Source organism: Sapajus apella, unplaced genomic scaffold (assembly GCF_009761245.1).
Source record: "Sapajus apella isolate SASKATOON/1434 unplaced genomic scaffold, GSC_monkey_1.0 scaffold76, whole genome shotgun sequence".
In the NCBI taxonomy this organism is placed as follows: Eukaryota; Metazoa; Chordata; class Mammalia; order Primates; family Cebidae; genus Sapajus; species Sapajus apella.
The window spans coordinates 1,946,600-1,970,121 of record NW_022437016.1 but is presented as its reverse complement, the minus strand read 5'-3'; the positions used below and the strand labels follow the sequence as shown (position 1 = coordinate 1,970,121).

General features: G+C 39.6%; 1 protein-coding gene across 4 annotated transcripts in view; it reads left to right on the top strand.

The window, feature by feature from the left end:
• ASTN2 (astrotactin 2) overlaps nucleotides 1–23,522 on the top strand; it is a 948,324-nt gene that overhangs the window by 724,159 nt on the left and 200,643 nt on the right. For all 4 annotated transcript variants that reach the window (XM_032251601.1, XM_032251600.1, XM_032251599.1 and 1 more), the window contains one exon: nucleotides 22,448–22,713. In XM_032251601.1, the coding sequence (XP_032107492.1) occupies nucleotides 22,448–22,713 (266 nt within the window). The remainder of the gene's footprint in view (nucleotides 1–22,447; nucleotides 22,714–23,522) is intronic.

Genomic DNA, 23,522 nt, shown 5'->3' with positions numbered 1-23,522 from the left:
TCCCAGATACAGCATTAAATTATTCCTCTTGTAAATATCCCAGTGTATATTGTGAACAGATAGTTATTTTTTTTAGCATAAGCTCAACATCATTATCACATCTAGCATTTCATATTCAAATTTCCTTAACTACTTCAAATATATCTTTCATAGTCTATATATTTAAATATGGATCAAGGCTGGGCATGGTGGTTCATGCCTGTAATCCCAGCACTTTGGGAGGCCAAGGCAGGTAAATCAGTTGAGGTCGGGGGTTCGAGACCAGCCTGGCCAACATGGTGAAACCCCATCTCTGCTAAAAATACAAAAATTAGCCAGGCGTGGTTGTGCACACCTATAGTCCCAGTTACTTGGGAGGCTGAGGCAGGAGAATAGCTTGAACATGGAAGGCGGAGGTTGCAGTGAGCCAAGATCATGCCACCACACCTCAGCCTGCGTGAAAGAGCAAAACTCTGTCTCAATAAATAAATACATAAATATAAATAAATAAATAAATAAGGATCAAAATGTCTATATGGTGACCTTTTAATCTATAATAGTTCCACACTTTAATTTTGCCCCTGCTGTTATTTGTTGAAGATGTTGACTCGTTTGTCCTTTAGGACTATTCAAATTAAAGATTTAGTGAATTGCTTCCTCATGGTGTTGTTTGTTCTTTTTTAGGGATTCACCACCTGTTTTTTGTCTTATACGTTCCTTTTGTAGAATAATGAAGACTATTACCCATTTTTTCAGAAAAATATTTTAAAATGCATAAAATAAAATATAAAAGACTACAAAAGAAGGAAATTATGTCAATGTATAATTATGAAAATATTTAAAAAGTGTGATACAGTAATATATGTATGACTTTATTAATGACAAGATCTAGTAGAGGATCTAAGTAACTAACATAGTTTCTTTTTTTTTCCAATAAAATAAACATCATACAATTTATCTTTAATATGCTGGTGGAGTAAACTTTCTAAAATGCATATCTGCCTACCATCTCTTAAAAATCTTTAAAAGTTGCTTTTAACATAAAAATCCAACTATTTTCTGTAGGTTATAATACACATTGCAAATGTGCCTACTTGTTTCTCTATTCAATAATGTCCTATATTAATGCACTTCTCACACCCCATGTTCTTGTCTTCCTAAACTTGCCTTTGCAAAATAATATTCTTTCCAAATTCTATGCATCTATACAGGCTTCTTTCTTTACTTTTCCTCTTTTTCATTGTCTATGTAACTTCAAGTCTCCTAAAACACAATTCTAGTATTCTTTACTATAAAATACTCTTCAAGATCTTCCCACCTTTTCTAGCCCCACCCAATTCCACATCATGCATGAGTTAAATCACCTTCTTCAGTTTTCCCATAGCATGCTATGCAATTTTCTTTCAAAACATTTACTGTATTTTGTCAGTCATTTCTAATAAGTTTATAACTTTTTCCCCTTATTTTCTATAATCCTGGTGAATACCATAACACCTACAACATGACACAAAATTGGCCAAATAAGTGATTGTTGACCTAAAGCTTTTTTTTTTTTGCACTTTAGGTTCTGGGGTACATGTGCAGATAATGCAGGATTAATGCATAGGTACATACATGACAATGTAGTTTGCTGCCTCCATCCCCCTGTCACCTATATCTGGCATTTCTCCCCATGTTATCCCTCCCCAACCTCCCCACTCTCCACTGTCTCTCCCCTAGACCCCCCCCAAAAGACCCCAGTGTGTGATGCCCCCCTCCCTGTGTCCATGTGTTCTCATTGTTCAACACCTGCCTATGAGTGAGAACATGCGGTGTTTGATTTTCTGTTCTTTTGTCAGTTTGCTGAGAATGATGATTTCCCTATTCATCCATGACCCTACAAAGGACACTAAGTGATCCGTTTTTTAAGGCTGCATAGTATTCCGTGGTGTATATGTGCCACATTTTCCTTGTCCAGTCTATCATCTTTGGGCATTTGGGTTGGTTCCAGGTCTTTGCTATTGTAAACAGTGCTGCAATGAACATACATGTGCATGTGTCCTTAAAATAGAACAATTTATAATCCTTTGGGTATATATCCAGTAATGGGATTGCTGGGTCAAATGGAATTTCTATTTCTAGGTCCTTGAGGAGGCGCCACACTGTCTTCCACAATGGATGAACTAATTTACACTCCCACCAACAGTGTAAAAGTGTTCGTATTTCCCCACATTCTCTCCAGCATCTGTTGTCTTCAGATTTTTTAGTGATCACCATTCTAACTGGCATGAGGTGGTATCTCAATGTGGTTTTGATTTGCATTTCTCTAATGACCAGTGATGATGAGCATTTTTTCATATGTTTATTGGCCTCATATATGTTTTCTTTTGAAAACTGTTTGATCATATCCTTCACCCACTTTTGAATGGGTTTGTTTGTTTTTTTCTTGAAATCTCTTAGCTCTTTGTAGATTCTGGATATTAGCCCTTTGTCAGATGGGTAGATTGCAAAATTGTTTTCCTATTCTCTTGGTTGCCGGTTCACTCTAATGATTGTTTCTTTTGCTGTACAGAAACTCTGGAGTTTAATTAGGTCCCATGTGTCTATTTTGGCTTTTGTTGCCGATGCTTTTGGTATTTTAGTTATGAAGTCCTTGCCTATGCCTATGTCCTGAATGGTTTTGTCTAGGTTTTCTTCTAGGGTTTTTATGGTGTTAGGTCTTATGTGTAAGTCTTTAATCCATCTGGAGTTAATTTTAGTGTAAGGTATCAGGAAGGGGTCCAGTTTCTGCTTTCTGCACATGGCTAGCCAGTTTTCCTAACACCAGTTATTAAACAGAGACACCTTTCCCCATTGCTTGTTTTTGTCAGGTTTGTCAAAGATCAGATGATTGTAGATGTGTGGCATTGCCTCCGAGGCCTCTGTTCTGTTCCATTGGTCTATATCTCTGTTTTGGTACTAGTACCATGCTGTTTTGATTACTGTAGCCTTGTCGTATAGTTTGAACTCAGGCAGTGTGATGCCTCCAGCTTTGTTCTTTTTGCTTAGGATTGTCTTGGCTATGCAGGCTCTATTTCGGTTCCATATGAAGTTTAAGGTGGCTTTCTCCAGTTCGGTGAAGAGGGTCATTGATAGCTTGGTGGGGATAGTGTTGAATCTATAAATTACTTTGGCCAGTATGGCCATTTTCATGATATTAATTCTTCCTAACCAGGAGCATGGAATGTTTTTCCATCTGTTTGTGTCCTTTCTTATTTCCTTGAGCAGTGGTTTGTTGTTGTTCTTGAAGAGGGCCTTTACATCCTTTGTTAGTTGTATTCCTAGGTATTTTATTCTCTTTTTAGCAATTGTGAATGGGAGTTCACTCTTGCTTTGGCTCTCTGTTAGTCTGTTATTGGTGTATAGGAATGCTTGTGATTTCTGCACATTGATTTTGCATACTGAGACTTTACTGAAGTTGCTTATCAGTTTAAGGAGGTTTTGGGCTGAGACGATGGGGTCTTCCATATATACAATCATGTAATCTGCAAATAGAGACAATTTGACTTCTTCCTCTCCGAATTGAATACTCTTTAATATATTTTTTTTCTTGCCTAATTGCTCTGGCTAGAACTTCCAATACTATATTGAATAGGAGTGGTGAGAGAGGGCATCTTTGTCTATTGCCGCATTTCAAAGGGAATGCTTCCAGTTTTTGCCCATTCAGTATGATATTGACTGTGGATTTGTCATAAATAGCTTTATTATTTTGAGATAAATTGTTTCAATACCTAGTTTATTGATAGTTTTTAGCAGGAAGGGCTGTTGAATTTTGTGGAAGGCCTTCTCTGCATCTGTTGAGATAATTATGTGGTTTTTGTCTTTGGTTCTGTTTATGTGGTGGATTATGTTTATAGACTTGTATATGTTGAACCAGGCTTGTATCCCCAGGAAGAAGCCTACTTGATTTGATGGATAAGCTTTTTGATGTGCTGTTGCAATCGGTTTGCCAGTATCTTATTGAAGATTTTTGCATCAATGTTCATCATGAATATTGGCCTGAAGTTTTCTTTTTGTGTTGAGTCTGTGCCAGATTTTGGTATCAGAATCATGTTGGTCTCATAAAATGACCCCTTTTTGTATCGTTTGGAATTGCTTTAGAAGGAATGGTACCAGCTCCTCTTTGTACGTCTGGTAGAATTCAGCTGTGAACCTGTCTGGATCTGTATTTTTTTTTTTTTTTGGTTGGTAGGCTATTAATTGCTGCCTCAACTTCAGCCCTTTTTATTGGTCTATTCAAGGTTTCAGCTTCTTCCTGGTTTAGGCTTGGGAGGGTGCAAGTGTCCAGGAATTTATCCATTTGTTCCAGGTTTACTGGTTTATGTGCATAGAGTTGTTTGTAGTAACCTCTGATGGTAGTTTGCATTTCTGTGGAATCAGTGGTGATATCCCCTTTATCATTTTTTATTGCATCTATTTGATTCTTCTCTCTTTTCTTTTTTATTAATCTGGTTAGTGGTCTGTCTGTTTTGTTGACCTTTTCAAAAACCAGCTCCTGGATTTATTGACTTTTTGAAGGGTTTTTTTTTGTGTGTGTGTGTCTCTATCTCCTTCAGTTCTGCTCTGATCTATTTCTTGTCTTCTGCTAGGTTTTGAGTTTTTTTGATCTTGCTCTTCTAGCTCTTTCAATTTTGATGGTAGGGTGTTGATTTTAGATCTTTCATTGCTTCTCATGTGGGCATTTATTGCTATAAATTTCCCTCTTAACACTGCTTTAAATGTGTCCCAGAGATTCTGGTATGTTGTGTCTTCTTTTTCATTGGTTTCGAAGAACATCTTTTTTTCTGCCTTCATTTCATTGTTTATCCAGTCCACATTCAGGAGCTAGTTGTTCAGTTTCCATGAAGTTGTGCAGTTCTGAGTTAGTTTCTTAGTGCTGAGTTCTAATTTGATTGCACTGTGGTCTGAGAGACTGTTATGATTTCCATTCTTTTGCATTTGCTGAGGAGCAATTTACTTCCAATTATGTGGTCAATTTTAGAGTAGATGCAATGTGGTACTGAGAAGAATGTATATTCTGTGGATTTGGGGTGGAGATTTCTGTAAATGTCTATTAGGTCTATTTGGTCTATATCTGAGTTCAAGTCTTGGATATCCTTGTTAATTTTCTGTCTCGTTGATCTGTCTAATATTGACAGTGGAGTAATAAAGTCTTCCACTATTACTATGTGGAAGTCTAAGTCTCTTTATAGGTCATTAAGAACTTGCTTTATGTATCTGGGTGCTCCTATATTGGGTGTATATATATTTAGGATCATTAACTCTCTTGCTGCATTGATACTTTTACCATTGTGTAATGCCCTTCTTTGTCTCTTTTGATGTTGTTTTAAAGTCCATTTTATCAGAGACTTGGATTGTAACTCCTGCTTTTTTTTGCTCTCCATTTGCTTGGTAAATCTTCCTCCATCCCTTTATTTTTAGCCTATGTGTGTTCTTGTGTATGAGATGTGTTTCCTAAATACAGCACACCGATGGGTCTTGACTTTTTATCCAATTTGCCCGTCTGTGTCTTTTGATTGGGGCATTTAGCCCATTTACATTTAGGGTTATTATTATTATGTATGAATTTGATCCCGCCATTTTGATGCTAGTTGGACATTTTACCCATTGGTTGATGCAGTTTCTTCATTGTGTCAATGGTCTTTACCATTTGGTATGTTTTTGGAGTGGCTGGTACTAGTTGTTCCTTTCCATGTGTAGGGCTTCTTTCAGGAGCCCTTGTGTGGCAGGCCTGGTGGTGATGAAATCTCTCAGCAATTGCTTGTCCGTAAAGGCCTTTATTTCTCCTTCACTTATGAAGCTCAGTTTGGATGGATATGAAATTCTAGGTTGAAAGTTCTTTTCTTTAAGGATGTTGAATATTGGCCCCCACTCTCTTCTGGCTTGTAGGGTTTCTGTTGAGAGATCTACCACAGGTCTGATGGGCTTCCCTTTGTGGGTAACCCGATGTTTCTCTCTGGCTTACCTTAGCATTTTTTCCTTCATTTCAACCCTGGTGAATCTGACTATTATGGGCCTTGGGGTTGCTCTTCTTGAGGAATATCTTTGTGGTGTTCTCTGTATTTCCTGGACTCGAATGGTGGCCTGCCTTGCTAGGTTGGGGAAGTTCTCCTGCATAATATCCTGAAAAGTGTTTTCCAGCTTGGATTCATTCTCTCTGTAACATTCAGGTACACCTATCAAATGTAGATTAGTCTTTTCACATAATCCCATATTTCTTGGAGGCTTTGTTCATTTCTTTTCACTCTTTTTTCTCTAATCTTGTCTTCTCATTTTATTTCATTGAGTTGATCTTCAGTCTCTGATATCCTTTCTTCTGCTTGTCAATTTGGCTATTAAAACTTGTGTATGCTTTGTGAAGTTCTCATTTTGTGTTTTTCAGCTCCATTAAATCACTTATATTCTTCTCTAACTGTTTATTCTAGTTAGCATTTTGTCTAACCTTTTTTCAAGTTTCCTAGTTTCTTTGCATTGGGTTAGCACATGTTCTTTTAGCTCAGAGAACTTTGTTATTACCCATTTTCTGAAGTCTATTTCTGTCAATTCATCAGACCCATTCTCCATTCAGTTTTGTTCCCTTGCTGGTGCAGAATTGTGATCCCTTGTAGGAGGAGAGGTGTTCTGGTTTGGGGTGTTTTCATCCTTTTTGCACTGGTTTCTTCCCATCATCCACCTGTGGTCTTTGTAGTTGTGACTTTGGGATGGGATCTCTTAGTGGGCCTCCTTTTTGTTGATGTTGAAGCTATTTCTTTCTGTTTTTTAGTTTTCCTTCTAACAGCCTGGCCCCTCTACTGCAGGATTGCTGGAGGTGCACTCCAGACTCTGCTTGCCTAGGGATCACCCACGGGGGCTGCAGAAAAGTAAGGGTTGCCACCAGTTTCTTCTTCTGTTATCTTTGTCCCGCAAGGGTACCTGCCAGATGTCAGCCTGAGCTCTCCTTTATGAGGTGTCTCTTTGGATATACGGGGGTCAGGGAGCTGCTTGAGGAGACAGTCTGTTTCATATATGAGCTCGAGTACTGTGCTGGGAGCTCTGCTGTGTAGAGCGGTTGGGCAGGCATGTTTAAGTCTGCTGCAGCAAACTCTTAACTGCCTCTTTTCCCAGGTGCTCTGTCCTACAAAGGTGGGGCTTTAAGTTCCTGACATGCTAATGCCTTTTTTCAGAGATGTCCTGCCCAGCAAGGAGGTAGTCTAGTCACAGTCGGCCAGCAGAGGTGTTGCTGAGCTGCCACAGGCTCTGCCTAGCTGCTGTGTAAACTTCCTTGTGGTGGTGTTTATAGAGGTACTGTTAGAACTGCCTCGGTAGTGGTGGGCGCCCTTCCCTTCATCGAGCTCAACCATCCTGGGTCCAACTACACTTGCTGAGAAACTCTCAATCCAGAGCATTTCAGACTGCTGGTTTTGTGGGGGTGGGACCCTCCGAGCCAGATCACCTGTCTCCCTCCCTGTCTCAGCCCCCTCCCTCTCAGTTGAATGGGTGGCTCTGTTTCAGGCATTCTAGGCGCCGGTTGAAAGGGCCACCCAGATTTGTGTGAGTTTTTGTGCAGAAATCCGCAGCGCAGGCTGAAACAGCCATGCTGGAATCTCATGGCGGTTTTCAGCTTGGGAAGCTCCTGGTCTGTGGGCAGTGAAAACTCGTTTGGAAATGCAGTGATCACTCACCCTCTGCGTTGTTCTTGCTGGGAACTGCACTCCAGAGTTGTTCCTATTCGGCTATCTTGGATCCTCCCCCCTACTATCATAATTTCTAAGTAGGGTCAACCATGAGTATTTTGAGATATTTGTAATAATTTTAATGTGATAGAAGTATATGTGAGTTTCATTATGTCAAAGTCATAGGAAATGTTACTACTATAATATTTTGTTAATGGTATTCGTAATTTAAGAAAATAGTAAATTGTGATGATAAGATACTAAAAATAAAGGTGCATTTTTTTCCCTGTACAGGTCTGCAGACCCCTAAATTCTGTCTATCATCCGAGGAGTACCATCTGAATTATACAGGCAGTGCCATGTACATCCTATAGAATCATATCAGAGGCACTTAATGCCTGTTGTACTACTTTTAGTCACATTAAGTTTGCTCAATAGGTTCAGTACCTATCAATCCAATCCATTAATTAGAAATGTTCTCATTAGTCTTTCTCCTAGTAGCTTTAGGATTCATTGATGATAGTTGTCTAGATCTATTCTTTTATTAGAAATTATGAAATGGTAATATTTTAATCTATCATTATTGCTGTTTTTATTACCTGCAGTATTTCCATAAAAAATGTGGTTATCCTGACATCAAGTTCAAAGCATGGCTGATACTTCATTCTTTATCAATTTTTATAATAATGTGTTTGTTTCCTAGCAATCTCCAGTAGTAACTGATGAGCTTTGTTAATTTGGTTTTTATTTGTTCCTTGGTTTTGGTTTTGGTTTCAGTTTTCAGAACACTATGAATTAAAGGAAGTGTATTTGTTTGATACATTTTAATCAATGGCATTCATTATTGTTTTCCCTGTTTGAATTGTTTAATGTTAGACCAATGTGATTCCCTTTAAGTTGGTTTGTATGTCCTTTTGAAATGACTTAATTAGTCCTCATCTTTTTGTTGTTGTTGTTGTTACAATGAAACATCCCAGGCTCAGTTTGTACCATCCTTGTTCCAGACTTGGATTCAGGAATTTTTCCAACTATCCTTTGTTCCTTTTAATGAAAAAATAGCATTTAGAAACCAGAGCCTGGGCAATAGGGGTATTTATTGCCTAGTACATTATCATTATTTCTAGGCCTTTCCAGTAGGCAGAGCTATGAAATGATTTTATTTTTTCAAAGAGAAAAACAAATCGTAAGTTTTTATGATTTCCAATTGAAATTTCAGTTTACACAATTTTTCGTAACTCTTCTTAAAACCTGAATTGGTTGTCTGTAATGCTGAAAAATCTTAGTTCCCAATCACAGTAACGTAATGGCTTACTCACTATAGCCTACAACAGACACATAGTTATTTCAAAATAGCAATACCAATTGTGTCAGTCCATTTTGTGTCACTATAAAGCAATACCTGAGACTGGGTAATTTATAAGAAAAAAAAGGTTGATTTGGCTCACAGTTCTGCAGGCTGTACAAGCATGGCACCAGCATCTGCTTGGCTTCTGGCGAGGCTTCGGGAAGCTCTTGACAGGAAGCTCTTGTGAGGCTTCCTGGTGGAAGGTGGTGGAAGAGTAGGTGTGTCACATGGCAAGAGAGAGGGAACAAGAAAGAGAGAGGGAGGGAGGCCCCAGACATTTTAACAATCAGATCTCAAAGTAACTCATTACCACTGGGAGAGCACCAAGCCATTGATGAGGGATCCATGTCCATGACCCAGACCCCTCCTACCCAGTCCCACCTTTAACACTGTGGATCACATTTCAACATGAGATTTGAAGGGACAATCCAGGTTATATCACCAATATTACAGCTAGTGGTAGGACCATTAAATCTAGATTTACAGATCATTTTGTGTTTAGAATATTCTTCACTTAGCTGTAAAATCAAAATATTCCATTTAAAAGTCACTCTAAATTGTTGTTTTCTCTATACGGTTACATCAACACTTTGATGTAGAGTTAGATACATTTTTTTCAGTTGGCATATAATTGGTAGAGATTGTTTTCTTTTGTGATTTTAAAAAAGTATGTAAAACTTTTGGTGGTGCAAAGCTAAAACTTATAAAAGAGGATATACTGAAAAACTCTGGCTTCTATTCTTATCCCTGGACCTTGTTTCCCCTGTAAGTAACTATTTTATTAGGTTTGGTTAACCTGTCCGTGTTTCCCAATTTAAAAAAAAAATATATATATATATAGATGGATAGATATAGATAGATAGATATAGATATAGTACTCCCATCTTTTCTGTACAAAAGAGAGTAGTCTAAACACTACTCTGAGCTGGGCGTGGTGGCTATTGCCTGTAATTCCAGGAGGTGGCTCATGCCTGTAGTTCCCTGGGAGGCCAAGGAGGGTGGATTGTTTGAGCTCAGGAGTTCGAGACCAACCTAGGCAACATAGCAAGGCCTCATGCCTATTTAAACACACACACACACACACACACACACACACACACACACACACACACAAAACCATAAATACTGTTCTGCATTTTCCTTTTTTTCCATTTAGTAAAATACATTTGTGATTACTCCAATCACATACAATATTATTCTAATTCATCTTTAAGTACATAGTGCCCCACTGTTTGGACACTTTATAGGTTTTCAACCAATTACCTATTGATTGTCCAGACTACTATGGTAAGAGTTTTATTGCTGATTACCGTGATGTAATGGGCAGAAGCAACGGAAATTGCATATTCAATTTCCAGAATTTATAACTGCCTGAACCTGAATCTCTAGCAATGTAGCAGAGTGGGAGACAGCCTAATATGGTGGAGCAGTGCTTATAAGTAAGGAAGGTCACAACCACAATCCAAGTTTTCCTGGATCTCTGATTGTCCCTCTGTGAGCTTCCATTTGCTCATCTTTAAGAAGCAATAATGAATCCTACCTCTCACTGTTAGGATTTATAGAGACCAAAGGGTGTAATGTATGCAAATCAAGTAGCAGAACATCTGGCTTGGAATATGTGCCTGTAAAATTGTAGCTATTGTTAATATTAATTTACTGATTGCCTCAGTGTAAGACACGGACTCTCTGATGATTTTCCCCTTTTATTTTATTTGATTTTTTGTCGAGTGGGCTCGTTAATCCTCCCTGCCCCTAGCAGCAGAGTTACAAGGCAGAGGGGAGCTCATGGAGAAGTAACTTAATCTTGAACATGTTCTCCAAAAGTAATGCCTGCCAACATGGTTAAAAGTTGTCTTTTAACATAGTTTTAACATTTTGTTAAAAATAAGGAGTTAGAAATGCGAAAGCAAGACTGTGAACCCCCAGAAAAGTGGTAAGAGAGTGGCAGCTTGATTTCCAATGGTCCTCTTAACTGACTAATGGTTCCTAGATGACTCTAGCCGATGTTCATACCCTCCTGGATGTTTGAAACTGGCAACCTCCCACTGGCCCCAAACAGGCCTTGTATACCTTATTGGCCTGCTGTCCTGCTTCAAACATGTTCAAGTGGGACAATTTGGGAGTCGTTATCTAAAGCAGGCCATTAGCATCTCAGAGACTTCCAATTCTATAAGCCTTATCCAAGAATAATCTTTTCTGAGCATTTCCTCTTTGACCCCTAGCCTGAGAAGTGATTGGAAGGAGGAGGAAGGAATTGGGAAGGAACTCATCTTCAAATCCTTTCTTGAGGGGTAAGTTATAGAGAGAGTTTTTAAGAAAGTAAAGGAACTTGATCCCAAGAAAGAGAAGGCAGTTTTTCTGTTAATGATGCATCTCAGCTCCTTTGGACGGAAAAGGGGCTTTGGAGTCAGACTTTGAATGCCTAATGACCTTCAACTGCAATCTGTCACTTCTCAGAAACTGTTTCTTTGTCTGTATATTACAGTTGTAAAAAGTTATGACATTACTAGTCCAAGGCACTATTGTAAGGATTCCATGAGATCCACAATGTCTTGTGTTTGGCAAAGAATAGAAGATTGGGAAATGTGATTTTCTCTTCTGTCCTCTCCCTTTTCCAAGCACTTTTTTTGTCACCATCTTAAAAATAAAACTACATTAAAAATAAGACTAGTAATAGTGATAATAACAAAAACTGGAAGGTTTTGGGTGACTACTGTCTGGCATGACCCTACATTATTTATTTATTTATTTTTTTTGAGATGGAGTCTCACTCTTGTCACCTGTGCTGGAGTGCAATGCCACAATCTTGATTCACTGCAACCTCTGCCTTCCAGATTCAAGTGACTTTCCTGCTTCAGCCTCCCAAGTAGCTGGGATTGCAGACACCCGCCACCACACCCAGCTAATTTTTGTATTTTTAGGGGAGACAGGGTTTCACCACATTGGCCAGGTTAGTATTGAACTGCTGACCTCAGGTGATCCGCCCACCTCAGCCTCCCACAGTGCTGGGATTACAGGCGTGAGCCACTGCGCCCAGCCCATTAAGTTTCAACAGCTTTATAACTTTATATTGTCAGTGATATTAGCCTATTTTATACATTAAAAGCAGAGACTACTACAAGGAAGAAGCTTGTCTGTGATCACATTCTGGGCTGTGGCTAGCCTGTAAGTCACCTTTTATATGAATTAGGAAAATAAGCTCCTCTACTTGGATTCAATCTCATGAGCACAGGCATGGCAAGTGGAGCCGAGACTGGATTTAGTCCCCACTCACCCTTTTGCCTTGTCACCTTTTTACAGAGCTCAACTTGTGTAACTATACATAGAGGCTCTGGTGGCATGCCTAGTTTTGACCAAACTGAATTTCACATCCAGATCTATATGAAATTCAGACCACATCCTTTCCATTACCACCTGGGAATTTTTCTCTTCTTGTCTCCTTTAAGATCCTGCTCCATCAATTATCTTTTCTCTCTGCCATATCTTTAGGCTCTCCTTCTTCATCTCTGTTTTTTCCTTCCCAGCAGATATGCCCCATCAGATCTCTAAACTTGAGTACCACGAGGATTGAAACAAATTGTTACTCATATTTTTACCCCTTGTGCCTAGCTGTAAACCTGGCACTGAATAGGCTTTCTCAGCCAATGCTCTTTCAGAATCCCTTTAGTCATTGCATTGCACTAAGCTTCCTTGTGTCATAGTTAACTTTTACTGTTTCTCTTGCTTCCCTCAGTGCAAGTTGCTTTTCACAGAATGATCGTTCTTTGGCATGGAAGGATCAGAAGAGAGGTTTCCCCAGAGCAATCATCTTAAGTGGGCACTAGAGGGCAGCAGGAGATCACATATGGCCTTTTTTTCAGCCTCCTATTACTGGCCACAACCTGCCTTGTTTCAAGAGGAAGAAGTAAATGTTACCCTACAATACCAACTGATTTCTGGCCAAGACTCTGGCCAACTACTAGGCTATTGGGCAGTGTCCAGGGGTCCCTCTCCCACAGAGAGTATGACCTGCATCAGAAATTTAACTGCTTTCACTTAAAGACAGGTATCCTCTTACAAGTTATACGTTATCACACTGTGCCTCAGTTCTCTCATTTGTAAAAGGGCACAACTATCCCTACTTTGAAGGATGATGGAGAACTGTAAGAGATCATAGGTGAAAATGGGCTAGCACAACATCTCTTGTTTTATTCCTAGAACAGTTCAATGAGGAATTAGTATCCCCATTTTACAAATGAAGAAACTAAGGTTGGAGAGGTGAACTCAGGTAGCCTGACTCAACAGCTTTGGACTTGAGCATTCAATTCTACCCTGGTCTACTGTCTTCTCATAGGTAGAAGGCAGGTAATTTAAAGGGAAATTTTTGACAGTTAAAGCATCAGGCAGGTTTCAAGTGAAGATTCATTTAGACATGCACAAAAATTGAATAATGCTAGCATGAATGCCAAGGGCTAGAGCAAATGACCTCTGATGATTCTCTTGACTCCCTAGTGTTGGATATTTTTAATTAAGTTTCTCATTTGTCCTCCAAATAATCCAATATTTAGGCACTAAAATTATTAGCATTTTACAAATGAGGAAATGGATGGAGCCTTAGGTTAAGGTCTTGTTCCAAGGTCACCCAGCTAGAAAATGAAAGAGATGGAATTTAAACTCAAGCAAACCACTGTGCTATAGCTGACCCTCTGTAATTGTACTTATGCATTTAAGGGAAGAGTTTCCAAGTTCAGTTAGATTAGGAGATCAGTGTCCTAGGGTTTGTCAGTTTTATAATTCTGTCTTCTTTTTTTATAATTCTTACTTCTGGAATCTCCACAGTTGCTTCTCTTTCCATTCTCCAAATGTGTGTGTAAATGTGTGTGTGTGTGCATGCAATGTGAACACAGCACATACACCACAACATACACATACTCATACACGTATACTTTATCATTTTATACTTCTTCACATATTTAACTGTGAAGAATGCCTCACAGTTCCTGGGACAGGAATTTCATCTACCTAGTTAGTTAATTGTTTAATTTTACTATGATCCCACTCCCCAACTAGAGATCAGGCATGAATACCATAGATAAGGCATTCAATAGCATAAAGTACGTAACTCTGGGTTTGGGTCTGATACTTAGGATGAGAAGTGTGGTTCCTGGATAAGATGTTAGTCTAAGTTTAACAGAGCCTTTTGGAATTGAGGCCTAGAAAGGTACTGATTTCCACATCTTTAGAAATGTCCAAGAATAAATTGGAGGATGATTTGGTGGCGAATGAAAAATTAGATGGGATATCTGATCAGGTGACCTTTACAGTGCTTTCTACCCAGGAAACCCTACTAGCCCATGGAAATGGGTGGGAGAGGTTGGGGGCATTGCCTGGGGGATGGGAGGTAATGGGAAGATACAGATATTTGGAACAGATATGACTCATTCTGTAGGAGTGAAAACTGGTGCTGAAAATTTTTCAGAGAGGAAATATGGACAGTGGAAGAGCAGTAAAACTGGGTAGAAGTAGCTAGATGGGTTACTAGCTGTGTGACTTTGGACACATTACTTGACCTTTCTAATCTAACAAGTCTACGTTAATTAAAAAAAAAAAGCAAAGACCAACTAATTGTCTTTGAGGTTGTGGTGATAAATTGGAGTAGTTGGTCCGAAGTCTGATAAGCGTTTCACTAGTGGAACAGGAGTCAGATTTATGCATTCATTTATTCATTTGTTCAGATATTTACCTGTAGACTGTCTACATGATATCAAACGTTGAATTCTGTGCTGAGAATGCAAATACTCATTAAAACTCGTCATGGTCCTTGTTCTCATAAAGCTTATGGTATATTTGGAGAGAAATATGTTCATGTAACTATCATATTAAATCAAATAATACAAATGTGACATGTACTATAATGATTATATAAACGGCTCAGTTCACAGTACAAGTTGAGAATAGCCAAAATATAGTCTGTGAAAACATGTATGCTCAAAAGCAGATACATATGTGTTGATTCCCACACTCTTTGTGATATGTTACTGGGATAATTTTCCTCTACCTCTAGATGAAAATCTTAGCAGGCCACATCTAATCTATTATCACTTATGGAATAGGCAGCACTATCAACATTTTACATTGCTAACATACTTTCAAATCAGGAATTAGGATGTCCAGTCCAATATTTTAATCAAATCTTTTAATTTGACGAATAAAATCTCTATGTCTTTCCTAATAGGCGCATTAAGAAGTGGAATATGTTTGGCCTTCATGCTCTTTCTTTACTTTGCACCCCTTCTTCCTCTTCCTTCACAGTACAAGCAAGAAAAAGAGGGCAGTGGAAAGGATTAGGAATTAAGAAGGTCATACTTGCTCTAGAAGTATTTTACCTGTCTTTGCAGTCTCTGGTCCTGGCGTCTTTATAAAGCTGGCCCTTTCTCTTGGGGGCTTGTCCACGGGCTTTTCAGCAATCCCCATTGCTTGGGACTTACAAGATGTGGAACAGTGCCATTACTCTTTGGCTCGCTTCAGTGATCCCTTTCCACCTACTGTTTTTCTGGCTTCCTACCTCATGGAGATTCACTGTGGGGGACCCATCACTGTTAGATTCCTCTTGGGGAGGGCTTAAAACAGTTCCAGGCTAGTTATTTTTTCTATGTGACCTTTATGCAGTTCAGAGGAACCACAAGCATATTTCACTGGGCAATTTCTGGGGGTTTGGGCTAATTCCCATGCAGCCCCTTCTGTTCTGTTGGTATAGGCCACTACAGATTTTTCAGGTGAAAACAGACCCTAGTCCATTTTCTTGCCAGTGGCTGAGAATACATCCAAGTTCTCTAAATGGCACTCCTGAGAGTTCCTCTCACAAAACTTGGAGTTAGAAGATAGCATGTTCCACTTGAGCTACGTAGGGTGCTGAAGGCTCCAAACATGGTAATAGTTCTTTGCAAAAAAAAAAAAAAAAAAAAAAAAAAAACTTCCTTAAATCTTTTTTGCAAATAAAAAAAGTAGCCAGGCATAGTGGCGTGGGCCTGAAGTCTCAGCTACTTGGGAGACTGAAGCAGAATTGCTTGAACCCGAGAGGTAGAGATTGCAGTGCTCCAAGATGCACCACCGCACTCCGGCCTGGGCGACAGAGCAAGACTCCATCTCAAAAAAAATATATATTTTCTTGCTACTTTCTGACCTCTTTTTTTCCTTTTTTTTTTTTTTTTTTTTGAAACAGGGTCTCACTGTTACCCAGGCTGGAATGCAGTGGCGGAATCTCAGCTCACTGTAACCTCCACCTCCTGGGTTCAAGTGAATCTTGGGCCTCAACTTCCCAAATAGTTGAGATTACAGATGTGTACCGCCACGCCCAGCTAATTTTTGTGTTTTTAGTAGAGATGGGGTTTTGCCATGTTGGCCAGGCTGGATTTGAACTCCTGTGCTCAACCAATTCACCCGCCTCGGCCTTCCAAACTGTTGGGATTACAGGTGTGAGCCACCATGCCTAGCCTAACTTCATTTTATTTCCTTGTTCTGGCTGAGCCTTCTAGAGTTACAAAATTGGTTAGATTTTATCTCCTTTGTAAATTCTGCATCTAAGGGCATGACTTTGGAATTTTACTTCTATTATGCCGTGGTATCTCAACAGCAATTTCAGTTTTAATGTCCTGTTACAACAATAACAATCTAATTATAATGACTACAGCAATAACAATGATAACAAATAGTATTTATTGAATGCTTAACTTGTTCCAAGCCCCTTACTTAATCATCACAATAACTGTTTTAGGTTGGTACTATTACTTTTAAAGTAAACCAAAAAAATAACAGTGCTTTATTAAAAAGAGAAAATATTTTAAGTACTTATAAAGTACTTAATAGTACTTTATTTAAAAAGGTAGCAAGAAAAATTTTTTTTAATAAAAAAACTTCTTAAGTACTTTACAAAAAAAAGGAAATCTTTTCTTGCTGCCTTTTTTTAAATAAAGTACTCTTATTATTTTTTAAAGTACTTTTTTAAGGTACTTTTTTTGAATAAAGTACTACTATTTATAAAGGGCACACTAATGATGCTGGACTCTTAGGCTGAGAAGTTCATATTGCACAACAGAGAAGTGCAGGCCTTGCTAATGGCCTTTCAGTGGGCTACTTTCCCTTTCTTAAAGATGTTTGTGTGGGTCCTTGAGTCAGGGCTCAGAGCAATTGCTTTCCTCTAACAGGAGACAGTAACTCCGCCTAAGAAATGATCCAATTTCAGTAATTCCTAGGAGGCCACTGCTGTAATAAAGGCCATTCTTTATGATATAAAAGTCTCACCCTTTTCCCCTCTCCCTTAATGTTTCTAATTTGAGCCCCTCTGGTCCCTGTGGAGCTTTTAAATGCTTCAAGTGCAAACCTATTGCCAAAGCAAGCCTGTCTGACTAGGGAGGCAGCGCCCTGCACCGTTGCCGAATATTGAACAAACATCCGTGCAGCTTTGGCTCTCCCAGAAGCCCTTAGTCTGATGCTTTATTTTGTTTTCTGGATGAGGGCAAGCGGTGCCATCACCTCCTGCCGAAACGCCCTGGCTGCCCTCCCAACAAGAAGTTGTCACTTCAACTGAGGCTTTTTTTTTTTTTTTTTTTTTTTTTTTTGGTGGCAACAAAATAATACCCAGCAGGAATTTGGGAGGAGAAAAAAGAGAGTTCAGTTGGCAGGTTCTCAAATGAATGGGTTGTAGTGTCATTGGAACTGAATTGGGCTTGAAACCAGACATGATCCTATTTTGGAAGCATTGTTCAGAGGGATGGGAAATGTGAACAGAGGATAAGTCTCTTCAAAAATGTTCTTTTTCCTTGGCCTGTTACAGACACCGTATTTTAACCTAACTCTCCCATTCACTTAATGGCAAGGGCATACATGAAAACGTAGAGAGTGTCAGAGCAACTGGAAAAGTGCTCGGCTGTTCTTCTGTTGATCTTTTGATTAGAGCGCTAATTTTACTTTGAGAAGAGGTTGTGTATTGACTATAATCATTTATTAGTTACCATCCTTGTAATTTACCAATTCCAGCTCTTAGGTTCATTGTTGCTTGGATAAGGCAGCACGGGATATATATGTTTACTATATATTTAACAAATACTTATAATACTTTTGAAAGCCTGCTGTGTTCCAGGTACTATGTAAGATGGATATGAGATCACAAAATTGATGTTTTCTTTTCCTTTATGTAGTTTACAATCTTGGGGCATTAATAGGTGATACAGAGAACAGGATTCTATGAGGATCTGTAATATGAAACCTTAATAGGTCTGGTGCGGTGGCTCATGTCTGTAATCCCAGCACTTTGGGAGGCTGAGGTGCGCAGATTGCTTGAGCTCAGGAATTCAAGACCAGCCTGGGAAATGTAGTGAAATGCTGTATCTACTGAAAATACACACACACAAAAAACAAGAAAACATTAGCCAGGCGTGGTGGCAAATGTCTGTGGTCCCAGTACTTGGGAGGCTGCGGTGGGAGGATTGCTTAAGCCCAGGAGGCAGAGATTGCAGTGAGCTGAGATTGTGCCACTAGACTTCAACCCAAGTGACAGAGTCAGACCCTGTATCAAAATAATAAATAAATAAATAAAAATCTTAGTATACATCAGTGGATGAGGATTTCAGGGAAGGCTTTTCTGAGGAACTGACACTAGACCTAAGACCTGAAGGGTGAGTGGAAGTTAGCCTGGAAAAGGCAGGGACGAGGATGGGGTGGGGGAAATAATTCTGTGCAGAGAGAAAGCATGTGCCAGGATTGAGAAAGGGAGAGGGTATATGCAAGGAATTTAGACATTGTAGCTGAACTAGAAGGAACAGAATAAGAGATCCAGCTGGAGAGGCAGCGTGTTGTCTGGATCCCATATTTTCTGTGTGCTGTCTTAAGGATTTGGTTCTTTAACCTAAGAGCAGTGAAGTGCAATGAAAGAGTTTTAAGCAGGAGAGGAATATAAGGTTTGTCTTTTGAATAGCTGACTTTAGCCACAGGATAAGGTTGAATCAGAAGCAATTAGCTTTTGCAATTGTAATGTCTACAGAGGAATAGTTAATGGAATGGCTAATGGTGTTTCATCTTAACTCTCATCTAGATCACAACTTAGGCATGACACAATCTCTAAGAAAAGGATCCCTGTTAATACAAGTGTGTGAGACTTAGAAATAAATCCCTTTGCTTATTTTGGTCATAGGCTTCAATGGGGTTGCACCAGGTTATAGCCCTCCTTTGGCAAAACTAACCCTTAAATTCAGCTGTAAATTCTATACTGCTACTGTGGTGCAGTTTTCAGTCAAGATTGTGAGCTTTTAGCTGCACTGATAGGGATGATAGATTTAAAAAGCCGAAGATTTATTGAACAGAAGCAGACTAGCAAAGTTCTATAGATTATTGTGTTGTTAAATTCATAGTTATATCTTTAACCCAATGACTATGAATGTTTGTTTGATCAAGGGAATTTTTACTCTTAGCACCAAGTTATGTTTCCTCTCAATGAAATTATGTGCATATAGCAATGTGCTATGAGGAGGATACCATCTGTGTTTTAAAATATGAGATAACATGAGATAGTAGTTTAAATGATGAGCTGGTTATTAGAAGACTGGGGTTGTGTGCTGAAAGGATCACCAACTCACTGCGTGACCTTGAAAAGTCATTTTCCTTCTTTGCGACACACTTTTCTCTTCTATAAAATGTAAAGATTTGTACTAGATCAGCATAAAAGTGTGTTCTTTCAATAGTTTTTGAAATTTATTTTATGAAGAAAAGATGTCCCTCCCTATTTTTTTCTCCCTGGAGATTCACAACCTAAGTGTATTGATGGTGCATTTGATTCCATAATTTTTACTTTACTTAATCCATCATACTTCCATTTTCCTGTGTGATTGGATCCTTTCTTTGAAACTCAGTTTCCCCATCTATAAACTACATCAAGAGCAGGGGTTGCCAAACTTTTTCCGTAAAGGTTAAGATAGTTAATATTTTTAGGCTTTGTGATTACAGAGTCTTTGTTGTAACTACTCAATTCTGCTGTTGTGGCTATTCACAATAAATACATGAATGGGGGTGGCTGTGTTCCAATAAAACTTTATTTACACAAGCTGGAAGGGGACTGGATTTGGCCCATGGGCCATAGTTTGTTGACCTAGGCCAGAGTGTGGGCTAATGAGTCCCTAGTGTCCTCATTGCTCTGACTCTATTGACCTTCTCCCCGAATGGCTATTCTCTCCCAAGTTTGAAGTCATCTTTCCTCAAAAATATCGCTCCAGTTTACAAATAGTCATCATCATCTTCTTATTTTGAAAGTTGTGGATATAAGACTGCCTCTAGCTGCTGGGACGCCTTCTTTACACCCTTGTTTTGTTTGTCTTAGTAACTACCCTTCTGTAATCCCTGTGAAGGATTGGTTAACTGGAATTTTCCTTGTCTTCCTCCTCCAGAGCCTTTGATCTGATGCTCATAAGCATTTGCTTACAGCCAGAGAGAAAAGGTGGAGGCCAGATCCCAGGCCTGAGGGCCCAGAGAGTAATGAATGAAGCCTGCGTTTATTTGTATTTCTAATTGGCAAATCCATTTCCAGATCAGCTGCATGCCACTACAAGCCGAGAACAAGAGCAAGAGACAACTCTCCTTTTTCTTTCTGACACCAGGGCCCAGGACACCTATTTCCACTGAGGCAGGAGCTCGCCTTGACATTACCAGGCTTCGTTGAAGCTGCCAGATGGATTAAGCTCTCAGTATAAAATCATCATGTTTTTCCACTCAGATTATACACTGCACATCTGTGAGGACACCATTCACATAGTCTGATGTAAAAGGAACCTTCTGGGTTGTACAAATCACTTTGCTTCTTCAAGGTTTGATATAGCCGTAGAACCCTTTATTTTTACAAAATCTTGTATAGAAGGCCAGTCTATAAAAGCACTAAAAGTGAAACTGCTCTGTTAGAAACTGAGATGAGAGTTTAGAACCCTGCCTGCTCAGTTTCCCTCTTTTTCTATATAATCAATTGCTGTGATGCTTCTTAGGGCACCGAGGATTCCTCAGAAGAGTTTTGGAGTCTCTAGACTAGATCATTAATACAGTTCTAGCCATTCAGAGTTCTATAATCTCTCTCTTTGAGCATCAAATATATCCCTTGCACCATGTTCAGCACCAAAAGGTGGCTGGGAATGGGAGCCATGGCCTCTGGTCTCCAAGAGTTGATAGTATTATTGTAGAGGTCAGCAGAAAATGGGAAGGGAAAATGAACTTAAATAAGATATCATAAGTAGAAACACTTATTCAGAAAAGGGGCTAGGGCAGTGAAGAATGACTTCCTGAAGAGAGTGACACTGGAATGAAGCACTGATGCAGAGGCAGAAGGGAAAAGCAGCACAGAGTGAGCAAAAGCATAGAGGTGGAAAATACTGGTTTATAGATCAAGACAGATGGCACAGAATGAAATGGGTATAAGTCAGATCTCAATGTGCACATGAAGAAAGAGGCAGGAAAAGTGTGAACAAGGGAAAACAGGTGAGCACACACAAAAAAGAAGAAATAATGTCTTTTCCAGACGGTCCTACCTCCATCTACCTCATTTGCTATTCATAACCAATTTCATTGGTATTATTAACCCCATTTCTCAGAATGTATCACTGGAGTTGCCTGGATATTGAGATTTTCCCAAGGTTGCAGAGGTATTTTCAAGCAGAACTGAGATTTCAAGTGAAGTTGGCTTGACCCAAGGCTTATGTTTTCCTTGTAATATTGGGTTGCATGGAAAATACAGGACTGGTTATAAATTTTAAAGAAAGGATATACTTTGTGTAAGTTGACAGTAGACAGAAAGGAATTTTTGGTTGGGTAAAAAATATCTTTGAATATTTATATCTTGCAAAATTATTGAATAATAATCTAGTCCAATCTGTAAACTTTTATTTATTTATGTATTTATTATTTATTTATTTTGAGATGGAGCCTTGCTCTGTTGCCCAGGCTGGAGTGCAGTGGTGCGATCTCACCTCACTGCAACCTCCCCCTCCCAGGTTCAGGTAATTCTCCTGCCTCAGCCTCCCAAGTAGCTGAGATTACAGGTATGCACCACCATGCCTGGCTAAGGTTTTTGTATTTTTAGTAGAGATGGGATTTTGCCATGTTGGCTGAGCTGGTCACAAACTCTACCTTTGGTGATCCACCCACCTTAGCATCCCAAATGCTAGGATTACTGTGCCTGACCCCAACTTTAAATATGGGGAAAATGAGGGCCAGACAAAGCAAGTGGATACTTAGTGTAAGTGGTAGGACAATATGCCATTCTGGTCTTTGAACCCTCAGTCCAGCAATCTTTCCAAGACATCATGAATAAATCACTCTATCATCTTTTTACCTCTTCAATGGATACCAGCTTCTTAGCATCTGTACTTTGTGAATCCAAGAGTCTGGCCTTCTGAGCAGTTCTGAATTTACCTTTCCCTCTTCCTGTTTTGTGCCTCTCCAGAGACCACAGAGCTGGGCAGCAAGAAGGAGCTCAAGTCCATGCCCTTCATCACCTACCTCTCAGGTTTGCTGACAGCCCAGATGCTGTCAGATGACCAGCTCATTTCAGGTGTGGAGATTCGCTGTGAGGAGAAGGGGCGCTGTCCATCTACCTGTCACCTTTGCCGCCGGCCAGGCAAGGAGCAGCTGAGCCCCACACCAGTGCTGCTGGAAATCAACCGTGTGGTGCCACTTTATACCCTCATCCAAGACAACGGCACAAAGGAGGTGAGGTCCCCTGGCCCAGCCATTCAGTCAAACTTGACCAACCCTCCTACCTCCTGCCCTTGTGGACCCTTTGTCCATGGGGATTGTCATCATGATCATCATCATATCTCATTATGGTGATTACTAGCATTTATTGATTCCTTACCATATTCTAAGTACTTACATAGTTTGACAATACTGGTTTCTATAAACAATAAACCCTCAAATGTCAGTGGCTTAATATAATCAAGGTTACTTATTTTGTTTATGCAGCATCCCAAATAAATGTTTTTGATTGATGAGTGGCTTTTTGAGAGGTAGAGCAGGCTGAACACGGTGGTTCATGCCTGTAATCCCAACACTTTGGGAGGCTGAGGCAGGTGGATTACCTGAGGTCAGGAGTTCCATACTAGCCTGGCCAACATGGTGAAACCCGTCTCTACTAAAAATACAAAAATTAGTCAGGTGTGGTGGCAGGCATCTGTAATCCAAGTTACTTGGGAGGCTGAGGGAGGAGAATTGCTTGAACATTGGAGGCAGAGGTTGCAGTGAGTCAGGATCACACCATTGCACTCCAGCCTGGGTGACAGAAGCGAAACTTGATCTCAAAAAAAAAAAAAAAAAAAAAAGAAAGAATTAGTGCAGGGATTCAGCCTCCTTGTGCTGCGTTAACCTGATGCTTCCACAGCTGCTATGGAAGAAGAAATAACAGGGAGGGTTGCACATCAAAGGTTTAAATAGACCCAGCCTGAAAGTGGCAAATGTCATTTCACCTCCCATTCCATTAATTGGAACTCAGCCATTGTCCATACCTGCCTGAAATGAAGACA